At 41.2% G+C, this 12,338-nt stretch overlaps 1 protein-coding gene across 2 annotated transcripts in view; it reads left to right on the top strand.

Annotated features, from left to right (window-relative positions):
* Positions 1-12,338, top strand: part of dgki (diacylglycerol kinase, iota) — a 64,132-nt gene that overhangs the window by 49,029 nt on the left and 2,765 nt on the right. The window contains exons 14-33 of one of the 2 annotated variants that reach the window (XM_054768434.1): positions 2,950-3,075; positions 3,231-3,309; positions 3,426-3,481; positions 5,069-5,131; positions 5,284-5,357; positions 5,436-5,547; positions 5,660-5,746; positions 6,430-6,542; positions 7,117-7,179; positions 8,734-8,834; positions 8,902-8,981; positions 9,183-9,227; positions 9,297-9,366; positions 9,436-9,476; positions 10,465-10,589; positions 10,680-10,705; positions 10,797-10,834; positions 10,905-11,025; positions 12,016-12,052; positions 12,185-12,284. In XM_054768434.1, coding sequence (XP_054624409.1) covers positions 2,950-3,075; positions 3,231-3,309; positions 3,426-3,481; positions 5,069-5,131; positions 5,284-5,357; positions 5,436-5,547; positions 5,660-5,746; positions 6,430-6,542; positions 7,117-7,179; positions 8,734-8,834; positions 8,902-8,981; positions 9,183-9,227; positions 9,297-9,366; positions 9,436-9,476; positions 10,465-10,589; positions 10,680-10,705; positions 10,797-10,834; positions 10,905-11,025; positions 12,016-12,052; positions 12,185-12,284 — 1,557 coding nt within the window. The remainder of the gene's footprint in view (positions 1-2,949; positions 3,076-3,230; positions 3,310-3,425; positions 3,482-5,068; positions 5,132-5,283; positions 5,358-5,435; positions 5,548-5,659; positions 5,747-6,429; positions 6,543-7,116; positions 7,180-8,733; positions 8,835-8,901; positions 8,982-9,182; positions 9,228-9,296; positions 9,367-9,435; positions 9,477-10,464; positions 10,590-10,679; positions 10,706-10,796; positions 10,835-10,904; positions 11,026-12,015; positions 12,053-12,184; positions 12,285-12,338) is intronic. The other variant, XM_054768435.1, reaches the window with a different exon arrangement.

The raw sequence follows: 12,338 nt of genomic DNA, 5'->3' as shown, positions 1-12,338 counted from the left end.
ACACTCATAGCACTTTATTTATTTATTTATTTGTATTATTTATTTGTATTAATGTCTCTTCTGTTGTTGTTGCTTAATTTATTGGTATTTATGTTTATATTTCTTATGTTCTTATTTTTTCTTGTGTTTTCTTTCTTTTCTTGGGAGAATGAACAGAATAAGATTTTCATTGCATGGTATAACTGCTGTTTTACCATGCACATGACAATAAAACTCTCTTGAATCTTGAATCTCTTGAATCTTGTAAGTTTCAGGAAAATATTGTTCCTGACTAAAACAGGGAAAAGATACAGTTCAAGCATAACTTTCACTTTGACGCAAATATTTTTTGCTTTTGTGACAGCATAAATATGTGAACAACTACAGTATACCACAACATAAACAACACAAAAAAGGGGTTGTTTTACATCAAAATAACAATTTATTTACAAATATAACACCATCAACTATTTACAATTTTTGCATTTGGAAATGAGCTATGTGTGTGCATGTATGTGCGCGCGTGTGCACGTGTGCATGGGTTAAAACTTCCCTACAGTGTGTAACCTTCTGCACGCTACGCTCCTCCACGCTCTTTCACTTCCGCCTTCCTGTCATGTGTGATTTTTACATCCACCTGATCTCTGCTGAGCTCTTATCAAATGCACTTCTGCCAGCTTTTGGCCATTTTTATGGCTTACAATCACTCAAGTGCATTAGTGGGAGGGAGTTGTAAAAGATGTATAAATACGTTGTTGGGATCGGGCGCTTCGGGCAGGCGGGTTTATAGAAACGTGTAACTACATCTTTGGTATTGAAGGAGTTAATATCAACTACACTCTGCTCGTTTTTTCCTCATGTTTGCTGTTTTTTTTTTTATTTTTTACATTTTTCAAATATGTCAACATTTTTCTCATACAATATTGTGACTTTATTCTCATAGTATTTGGACTTTTTCCTCAACTTAATTTTCCAAAAATGACAACTTTATTTTTTGTTTTGTTTGTTTCTCACAATATAGGACTATTAAAAAAAAAGAAGTCGTTTTTCTTTAATATTTCCACATTATGCTACTAAAATGACATAATTTTTCGTCATATGACGGGTTTGTTCCTGTAACATTGTGACTTTTTTCTCATTAGAATGTTGACTTTATTCTCATAAAATTACAGCTGTTTTTTTATTTCTGCTGTTGCTGTTGCTATTTCAACTTTCCTCTTGTAGATTTTCTCCTCTTATTATTTTGACTTTATTCCCATAATGTTCTAACTTTTTCAGCAACCTAATTTTCCCAAAATGACGACTTTATTTGTGGTTTTGTTTGTTTCTCATAATATTATGACTTTAAACGGACTTTTTCTGTAATATTTCACCATTATCTTACTAAAATGACTGACTATTGATTATTTTTCCTCATGATTTATGCCAATAAAATTGCAACTTTTTTTGAGGTTAGAAGAGGACTTTTGTCTCTTATTATTTTGACTTTTTCCTGTAAATTTACAGCAGTTTTTTCCATTTCTGCTGTATTTTTCCCCCACCTATTTCAACTTTACTCTTGTAAATTTTCTTTTCGTAATATTATGAATTTATTCCCATATTTTGACTTTATTCCCATCATGTTATCATCTTTTCCCCCAACCTAATTTTCCCAAAATTACAGCCTTATTTGTTGTTTTGTTTGTTAATAATATTCGAATTTATTTCTGTAAATTTCCGAATTTCCGAATTTATTTCTGTAAATTTCTGTTAGGACTTTTTTCTTCTAATATGACTTTATTCTTGTAAAATGACTGCTGATTTTTCAATTTGTGCTGTTTTTTTGTCTTGTTAAATTGTGTTTTTAGAATAAAAAAACAACCGTGGGCTGGAAATGGCCCCCACGGGCTGCAGTTTGGACACCCCCATGCTACATTCTTCATGCTAAATGTGTTCCTTATTTGACAAGAACACAACCTGATGTGTTTTTGTGTGGCACATATGTAGGTTGAATTGAAGAAAGAACATATATTCATTGGAAATCACTGCAACAGTGACATTTATTGTGTGTCTTATTACCATATTTGCTATTGTGAGGAGTTACAAACGGGTTCTGTGGTGTAAATCGGGGCTTTACATCAAAAATGATAGCTAAATGTCACTCGGATTGTACACAAAACACATGAAGGACATATAAAAGTACAGTCCTACAAAGGGGTGTTGCAATGGAGGGAGAGACAAGCTTGTTAGGATCTGCAGGTGCCAAGGTAGAAGATACACTTGCAGGCCTTTCTACCTCCTTGAAATACTGTCCCGGGCTAGTCTAGAAGGGCAACCTCCTCTTCTCCTCCCAGATCTCCTTGTAGCGGTGCACTGAATCCATGACGCCTCCAGCACTCATTGGCCTTCAGTCTCCTCTCTTGGAGCTTTTTATCATGTTCATTTTCACTACCAGGGTGATGGCTTCCCTGTTCTTTGGCGCACTGCCGCTTGGGAAGTGCAAAAACTGAACTTCTAAGTTGAAGTCGAGCTGTGTGGGATACTTTGGAACACATTTAAAGTGTGATGGTAGCTTTCTTACGGGTTAGAACAGCATGGAAAGTCAGGGAACAATTCTGTGTTTTATAACAAGTCCGAGTGTCTCCATACTTTTCTGCACGTGTCAAGCCGCAGAACGCCTCACCCGCATTCCAGGAAGCGTGCAAGAGCCTTTTTCCTGTCCATCCCGTCCTCTCCTCTCGACCCGTGCAGCTCACAAAGTGTCACGTTAGTTGTGATTGTGCGTCATCGGGACCGTTCTTTTGTCTGCACAGTGGATGTCAATGATCTCTTGTAGTATGTGTGTGACTCAGTGCCACTCTTCTCTGGCCAGCGAGGACGCCGACGCTTAACGTGGCGAGGGGTCGAGAACAGGAAGTGAGATTGGCGCGGACGCAGCGCTGGCGTCCTGCACATTCATCACACCCGCTTTTGCGCGTGTGTGTGCCACAGGGCTACACGGACGAGCCGGTGTCGAAGGTCCTGTGTCACGTGGAGGACGGCTCGGTGGTGCAGCTGGACAGGTGGAACCTCCAAGTGGAGAAGAGCGCCACCCAGTCTGAGGACGGCACTCACAAGGTCAGGAAAGAATTAGGAACACCTCCCATTTGGGGATTTAATGAAGAGTGTATAGCGACTAGCAAGTAGCATGAATGTTATGTAATGTATCCAGCGTGTGTGTGTGTGTGCGTGTGTGTGTGTGTGTGTGTGTGTGCGTGTGTGTGTGTCCTCAGCTGCCTCTCAACGTGTTCAACAACTACTTCAGCCTGGGTTTTGACGCTCACGTCACCCTGGAGTTCCATGAGTCCAGAGGTCGGTGGAATCCATTTCAGTGTCTCTTCACGCTCTTGACTCTTGTCTGTTTTTTTTTACCTCTTTTTTTTTTATTATTTTTTTTTAATCATTATCTCATGCGCTCTCATTTTCAGAGGCCAACCCTGAAAAGTTTAATAGTCGCTTCCGCAACAAGATGTTCTATGCAGGAGTGAGTGTTGCTTCACACACACATACACGCACACACACACACACACACACACACACACACACACACACACACCTACACATACACACACACACTGACTCATACACCCCTGTGTAGTTTTAAACCATACCACGCGTATTAGCAACACATTAAAAGTGTTCAAAGGCACAAACGTACAGTAGAACCTCTGCTTTTGTCGTTTATTCATTCCAAGAGGTCAGAAGACAACCGAAATGTACAAAAAAGAGGCAATTTTCCCCACAGGAAATCATGTACAATGGTGTGAAAAAGTCTTTTTTTTTTTTTTTTTTTGCATGTTTGTCACACTTAAATGTTTCAGATCATCAAACTTATGTAAATATTAGTCAATGACAACACAATTCAACACTTTATGCTGTTTTGAAATGAAACTTGTTATTATCCAAAGCTACATGGTCCTGTGTGAAAAAGTGATTGCCCCCTAAAGCTAATAAGTGGTTGGCCCCCCTTAGCAGCAACAACTGCAATCAAGCGTTTGTGATAACTTGCAATGAGTCTCTTCCAGCGCTGGGGAGGAATTTAGCAGAATTGTTGTCATTCAGCCACAATGGATGTTGTTGTGGGGTCTTTTGTGACCTCTCGGATGAGTCGTCATTTGTGGATAATGGCTCTCACTATGGTTCTCTGTAGTGTCAAAGCTTTAGAATGGCTTTATAACCTTTTCCACCCTCATAGATCTCATTTAATCTCACTTAAGTTATACAATCACTTTTCCACACAGGGACATGTAGCTTTGGATTTTTTTTCTCCCTTCATAATAAAAAGTTTCATTTAAAAACTGCATTTTGTGTTCAGTTGTGTTGTTATTGACTAATATTTACATTTGTTTGATGATCTGAAACATTTAAGTGCAACAAACATGCACAAAATAAATCAGGAAAGGGGCAAACACTTTTTCACACCACTGTAGTTTATTATATAAATAATGTGAATTGATGTATTGATGTATTGATAAATGAGTAATGGCTGGAAGTTATTGTTGATGCAGATTTGCGTACATCCTGGCCAGATTGAATTTTCTCACCTTCTTTATCAAATTGCTGCTGCTCACAAATTTCATTGGCCCCATGGCGGGTTATTTAGCAGTTGCCCCCAATAGAAAATGTGTTCGTGCAGTCGCTTTTGCAGAACGATACAGTCCAGGACAAACAGACTAGCTTGTTACATGCAATATTGTACAAAAAACAAGGCAAAATTGTGTAAAAATGTTGGACGAAATCCGAGATTTGACTTTATGGGAAACATTTTGGTATCAGGTAACCTAGCTCATTTCCAAAAGCTTCATTGTCAACTAATTTGCATAATTGACCACGACGCATGTCACTTTTATGGACCCTTTTTTGTGTCGTAAGAAATGTGTTTTTTTATATTTTTGGCAAACAGGTCACACCAAATCTTAACTTAAAATTGTATGACTTTTTAAAATAAATTCTAAATAAAGATTTTTATTTTTAAATTCTATATAAAAATGAATGCAGGGCGGTGCCTCTTTTTCATGATGGAAATGATTCTAATCAACTCTTCTCTCTGCTCGTGTGTGCGCCGACGCAGGCTGCCTTCTCTGATTTCCTCCAGAGGAGCTCCAGGGACTTGTCCAAGCACGTCCGAGTGGTGGTGAGTGCGAACACACTCGCTGGCCTGTGATTACCAGCGGAGCGCAACACAACACCGCTAAGCGACCGCGACCACGCTGCTGCTGTCAACACGTGAAACACCATCTCCAATCCTTCTTACTTGTTTTATTTCATTTATTTTTTCTCTTACAGTGTGATGGCACCGATCTGACTCCAAAGATCCAGGAGCTGAAATTCCAGTGCATTGTGTTTCTAAACATTCCCAGGTACTGTACGAGTCATAGCAACCTTGTTATTGACAGGAAGTCTTTACAACTACTTCCTTGGCATCGTGTCACGTGCAGGTACTGTGCGGGCACCATGCCCTGGGGGAACACGGGCGACCACCGCGACTTTGAGCCGCAGCGCCACGACGACGGCTGCATCGAGGTCATCGGCTTCACCATGGCCTCACTGGTGAGACACACACACACAATGGACCAAAGATGAGGTGGGAGGCGTTATAACCCATAAGGGCAAATGAGTTCTGGGTTCATGTGATGTGTGCTGCACCGCCTCCGTCCTGCAGGCGGCACTCCAGGTGGGAGGGCACGGCGAGAGGCTGCACCAGTGCAGGGAGGTGATCCTCACCACGTTCAAGACCGTGCCTGTTCAGGTGAGCTCGTTTACGTTCGAAGTCTATAATGAAACTCGAATGGGGTAGCGTCAGTGTTTTGAAATAAGACAAGTAGAAAGGAGCACATTAGAACTCTGGTGTCAGCACTTTTAGGCAGCGTTTGCTGTTTGAAAGGTCAGGAATTCATCACTGGCCGACTTAAAAAGACGGTTAAAAAGAGGAAGGCAACAGGCATAACTTCTCCTTTTTTAATTACTATTTTTTATTTATATTTTATGTTTTTAAATTGAATAAATAATTATATACATTTATTTATTTTATTAATTATTTTATATAAAAATTGTATTTATTTGAATTAATTTATGACATTATTTATTTTATTTTATTGATATTTTTAAAAATTCAAAAAAATGATTATTTTATTTTAAAATTGTATTTATTTGAATGAATTCATGACCTTTTTTAAAAAAAAATGTATTTATTTTAATTAATTAATTACATATTTTTTATTCTATTTATATTTTTTAAAAAGAAAAAAAATAACAATTTTATTTTAAAATTGTATTTATCTGAATTAATTCATGGCAATATTTTTTTATTAAAAAAATATTTATTTTATTGTAAATTTTAACTTATTTGAATTAATCATGATATCATTATTATTATTTTTTTTTAATTTCTATAGTTGAAAAAGTGTTTAAAGTGTTGGTGTGTCCTCACAGGTGGACGGCGAGCCGTGTCGTCTGGCTCCGTCTACTCTCCGCATTTCTCTCCGCAATCAGGCCAACATGGTCCAGAAGAGCAAGAGACGCACCTCTGTGCCCCTGCTCAATGAGTGAGTCATGCATACACACACACACGCGCACACACACACACACACCCATGCACGCCTTACGCTGAGTCATGCAACCTGCACAGTGGGAGCTGACTCCTGTCGATATGTGAAAGTGTGTGGCGACTAACACTCCTCCACCCCCTGCACTGCACTAATATTCTTCATGTCTTTTAACTCTGCGTATGTGTGTGTGTGTGTGTGTGCGTGCGTGTGTGTGTGTGTGTTGGGGGCGCAAGGTGACTAACGGAGTAGGAACGGCTGTCGTAACTTTTTGTCTGCGCTTTGATGTACTGTGATGCGACGCTCTGCTATCACTGCCTTCTATTTACCTCTTTTCTCCACCTCTCCATCCTCCCTCCTCGTGTCCTTCCTTGTCTCCTTCCACTATTGGTCCCTTCCCTGCATCCCTCCTGCCTCCGTACTCGTCCATCCAATTATTTGCCTCTTTTTTTTCTCACACTTTTCTCCTTGCTTCCCCAACCCCTCTCCAACATCTCGTCGTCCCTCCCTCCTCTCTTGTGTGTGTGTGTGTGTGTGTGTGTGTGTGCGTGTGTGTGTGCACGTGCGGCCGTAGTATTCAGAAGGTGTGTGCAGCTGATCTGCGCCGCCTCTCTGCTCCCCCTGACTCCTTCTCTGTGTAAGTACCTCACCCTCTGTCGACGTATACGTCTGTGTGCATAGATGGATAGTAGAGTAGATCCCCAATTTTTGCAGGGCTTAAAAATGCTTGACGCTGATGTTCTCCTCCGAGTACCGATCAACATTTGCAATAAAAGTGGCTGTTGCAATTATTAGATTATATTCTCTCTGTTCACTCGCCACACAGTCCAGGTTTAAGTCCTAAATATGCCTCACACACTGATTAAAAACTTACTATATGTAAAGCTACTCGCCCCTCATGAATGGTGAATTCACCTTTCTGCAAGTTTTGAGGCCGGATTGACTGTTTCAGGTTTGCTAGCCAAACAAACTTTACCGTCTCACAACTATGGTGCTTTCAAGGACCACCGAACAAAGTGCGAAATGTCAGTGCTCAATGAAAAAACGTCAGTGAAGCATCAGGACATAAACATGTTCAAACTGTGGGCTTTCTAACAGTAGCACATGTATACTGTGCATTTATTACCGACTTACGGTGAATGAGATGTGCTTTCTGCGGAAAAAAACGGCCTATTTTCCGACAAAAAATACATATTTATATTTTTTTAATGCATGAATTTGCGGGGATCCATTGTAGTTCTTGTTCAGTATTAGTGTGTGATAGAGCAGCTTTGTGATACAATACTGCCTCCAAGTGGTTACTCTCGTTGCTGCTGCTATATCCTTTTAGGTGTGAAAGTGTGACGCCTAGTGGCAAATTCCGGTATCACAGCCCAGCGTTTAACTTTTCACTGGGAAAAACAAAGGCTGTGTCTCACTTGCGTACGTACGATGTCAGAAGTGTGTGTGGGGGGGGAGGGGTCACAACTGGTTATGTTACGTTAAATGTTATGTTAAATGATATTACAATCCGTCTAGCTGACGTGACCCAGGCAGGCCAAACGCCCAACATGTTAACAACTTAACTTATTAGTTATTGCTAGCTAACGAAAACACTTGTGTGGGACACACGTCCAGTCGCTCAAGGAGTGACAGCGGGGCCAGCCAATCACACGCTAGGACAAATTTGGCTGAGCCAATCGATGTCTTGCGGGCCGTCTAGGGGAAAGCAGGCTCCACCTTGAGCGGCCGTTTTCCGCGTGCTTGACGAGTCTCCTTTTTATTGTGGCATAATGTTGTTTTTTGGACGGTAAACAATACAAGGGGCCAACAACTGTGTTTTGAAAAAGTGCAGGCAATGTGTTACCCCTGTTAGTCCCCCAAAATTACTTACACTCAGTGTGAATGCACCTAGGCAAGTGCGTCAATTGAGACACAGCCTAATGCTTTTAGTTTTTAAGTGTGTGAGAGAGCTTGGCAGCGTGTCAAAGTCTTTCCTCGTCTCAGTGTGCTTCTGCTTTGCGCCTTAACATGAACTTGCAACCTGAAGATAATATAATCCTGATAAATGTAACACTCCAGCAGTGTATTGTGTATATAAAAAATATGCAGAGATCTCCACATTGTCCATTTGTGTACATTGCGCTGAACTTGCCTTTGCATGACCGTGTGGGTGTGCACGTCCATGCGCGTGTGTTGTCGTCACTCCCAGTCCCCACGCCGTTCCGGATCGCCTGCGCCTGCGAGTGAACCGGATCAGCCTGCAGGAGTACGACAGGCTGCAGTACGACAAAGAGCGACTGCGGGACATCTGTAAGTGTGCGCGCTGTTAAATGTGTGCGATGTGTCAGAGTGACAAGCGTGTGTTTTTGTATGGCAGCCATCCCAGTAGGAATCGTGGTGGTGAGGGGGGACTGCGACCTGGAGACGTGCCGACTCTACATCGACAGGCTGCAGGAGGTAAGACCCTCATCTTCATCGTCTATTATGAAACCTAACTATAGACGAGTGATTGCAATACAGTCAGCAACGAGAGTGCATGCGTGTTTGTTGGAGTGGCCTTTTATTGTGGGCAGCCCGAGGCACACCTGTGCAATAATCATGTTCTAGCAGCATGAGGACACAAAGCATTCTTAACTTTCATACATTTGTGCTGTGTAGGATTTGCATCAGGCGCCCTCTGCAGGCCACAGAGTGCACTACCAGGTCAGTTTTTTGACATATTGTTCCAGGTTTTGGTTCATGTTGGAGCTTCACGAAGGCGTTTGTGTGCAGGATGAGAGCAGAAGCGTCCCCAGGAGCACCTCGGCTGGGAGACTGTCTTCGAACTGGAGCTTCTTAGATTGTGAGTCCAGCAAAAACATGCCAACGTTTGACCCCCCCGTTAACGTTGGTTGTCCGTCATTGTCCACAGCAACATCAGCCGACCGCTTCTATCGCATCGACAAGGCTCAGGTGAGACAGCCACACCTAACGAGACGAGGCCATTTATGGATGTATTGGAAAAAATACGTATTTCCAAAAGTCTCTTTGCTAGATTTGTCGCTAGTCACTGTTTTGAAAAAGAGCACCTGGAGGGGTTTGATTGCAGTAATTCCTCGTTTATTGCGGTTAAATGGTTCCAGACCCGACTGTGATAAGTGAATTTGCGTGTAGGATTCCTTATTCATGATTGGAATATTTTTGTAGTTAGAGCATAGAAAACCTGTTCACGACCGGTTTTTAACATTATTGGAGCCCTCTAGACATGAAATAACAGCCCTATAGTCACCTTTTACAGTCCTCTTAACGAATATAGTGAAAGAAAATAAGAAATATTAGACATAGATAACCTGTTTAGGACCCTCTAAATACAGTTTTTAACATTAGAGGCCTCTAGACATGACATAACACCCCTATAGTCACTTTTACGCTCCTATTACCCAATATAGTAGTACACATAAGAAGAGAAAATAAGACATTGGGAATTTTAAACCTGTTTATGACCTTCTGAATAAATTTTTAAACATGATTAGAGCACTCTAGACCTGAAATAACACCCCTATAGTCACCTTTACACTCCTATTACCCAATATAGTAGACATAATAAGAGAAAATAAGACATAATACAGGTTCACACATTAGCCTTGGGTGAGTTCCTTGTTCTTTTTTTTTTTTTACTTTTTTAACCTGTCCTGTACAGTACTTCCTGTGGTGGCTATTGTCTCATCAATGTAACATTACTGACACCTAGTTACCAGTGTAGAATACTATGTACATATCATCACGCATTTGAATGCCTCTTCTGAATGCCTTATATTTGTATTTTCCTTCATTTAGCCATTTTTATTCTTAAAAATGTTTAATTTAGGCAACAAATATATAAAATGTGCTTGTATATGCATATTATTTGACTTAATAGTAGGCTGCATTCAACCACCTACCGGTTTCTGTGCGTGTGTAGGAGCACCTGCACTTCGTCACGGAGATTTGCCAGGACGAGGTGTTTATCCTGGACCACGAGGGGCCTGCGGTGGGCCAGGTGTCGTCCACGGGGATGCCCGACCTGGTGGTGGAGCCAAACACGGGGTGAGCCTCCACTGTTAGTGCTGAGACAGAAACAATGAGCGGCATTTCTTGATGTTGAATATTAAACTCACGTGTCTTTTATGTTTCCAGCACTCCTTTGACGCCTGAGGAACAAGGTACACAAACACACACACACACACATACACTCACTTGGAGCGTGTTTTGAACGTTGTACATGTTAATGAGGTTTTATTTGTGTGTTGACAGCATTGTTGGCAGCCGCCAGCTCGGGCGATCTCTCTATGGTAACACATCGCACACACACACACATAGAATTTTCAGCGGATGAAACATGCTTTCTTTTTTTGGATCAAGTTGTCAGAGTGTGTGCATCGTGGCGTCAGCCTGCTGGTGCGAGACTCTGGAGGTTGCTCGGCGTTGCATAAAGCGTCTCAGAACGGACACGCGCAGCTGGTCGTGTTCATCCTGCAGCAGGGTACCAACATTCTACCTCCTCTCTCCGCTCCATCTGATATGTTGTTTGTTTCTGCGCCAGTTGTGTGGAATGTATGCACTTAAAAGTACCGTCAAATCTTTCTTTCTTTTTTTTTTTTTACACATTTTGTTGTGGATTTTTATTTCATATTGGTGAATGTATGACTTAGATACTGTATCATTTAATTGATATTACTGAAGTATTTTAACTAGAAGAAAGACACACACTGTACATACAGTATGGTGTGCAGCAAACACACACTGGGTGTCCAAAAAAACATACATACACTTTAAATATTGTAAACTTGTTATTTATTTTGACAACGCAAAGTAATGGAAATCGCACACATCACGAAACAATTCCCTTGGTATTTGCGTGCATTCACGCTTTTTTAGAATGAATTTCCTTTCTTTAGAGTTGAGTCCTGCTGCCATCATTCATTTCAACGGGTTTAATCTGCAAAGAAAAGCAAACAACTGAGTCATCAGCTACTAAAGGGTGCATACACGCCCCACTTCGAACTATGCTAATACAAGTGCTCTTGAAGCTAGCAGGCTAATTACATTTATACACATTTAACGTCTCTCCACATCACAAACATCATCAAAATGATCTGCACCTGTGTACAACGCTGCTGTCTTAACTACTAAGCTATTCAATTGTACACATTGAACCTACAGGCTGCGCTTTGTTAGCACTCACACATCGATGTGATCGGCTGCTGCAACCGGAAGTCAAACCCGCACAACTTCCGGCTTGCCTTTCACAATAAGACCGCATTTTTAGCTGAAGATAAACATCTGAACACTCGTATGTATTTCATCTTTTAAATAGCGTTTCAGACACTTTTTAAGCACTGGCACAGTTTCAAAAGCACTGGTTTGGTAGCGGTATGCGATAATACATAAACAATACCCAACCTTACTGTTATTCAAGTGAATGTGTTGTCATTTGGCATAATTTTCTGAGTGTTATGTGTTCTCTCCTCAGGATCCAAAGTGCTTCTTGACTTACCAGACAGAGAAAAGTATATAAACATTTATTTAAAATACTAATAGCATGTCTGCGCAGTTTGATATCATTGTGTGTGTGTGTGTGTGTGTGTGTGTGTGTGTGTGTGTGTGTGTGTGTGTGTGTGTGTGTGTGTGGGTGTGTGTAGAGGGGACACCGCCTTGCACAAAGCCGCCTTAGAGAAGCAGCATGCAGTGTGTCGACTGCTGGTGGAGGCAGGAGCATCGCTGGAGAAAACCAACTTTCAGGTACGTACACGCTCACACACACACACACACCCACACACACACACACACACAAGT

Source organism: Dunckerocampus dactyliophorus, chromosome 2 (assembly GCF_027744805.1).
Source record: "Dunckerocampus dactyliophorus isolate RoL2022-P2 chromosome 2, RoL_Ddac_1.1, whole genome shotgun sequence".
Lineage (NCBI taxonomy): Eukaryota > Metazoa > Chordata > Actinopteri > Syngnathiformes > Syngnathidae > Dunckerocampus > Dunckerocampus dactyliophorus.
The sequence above is the reverse complement of the archived record's forward strand: the minus strand, read 5'-3'. Positions and strand labels throughout refer to the sequence as shown.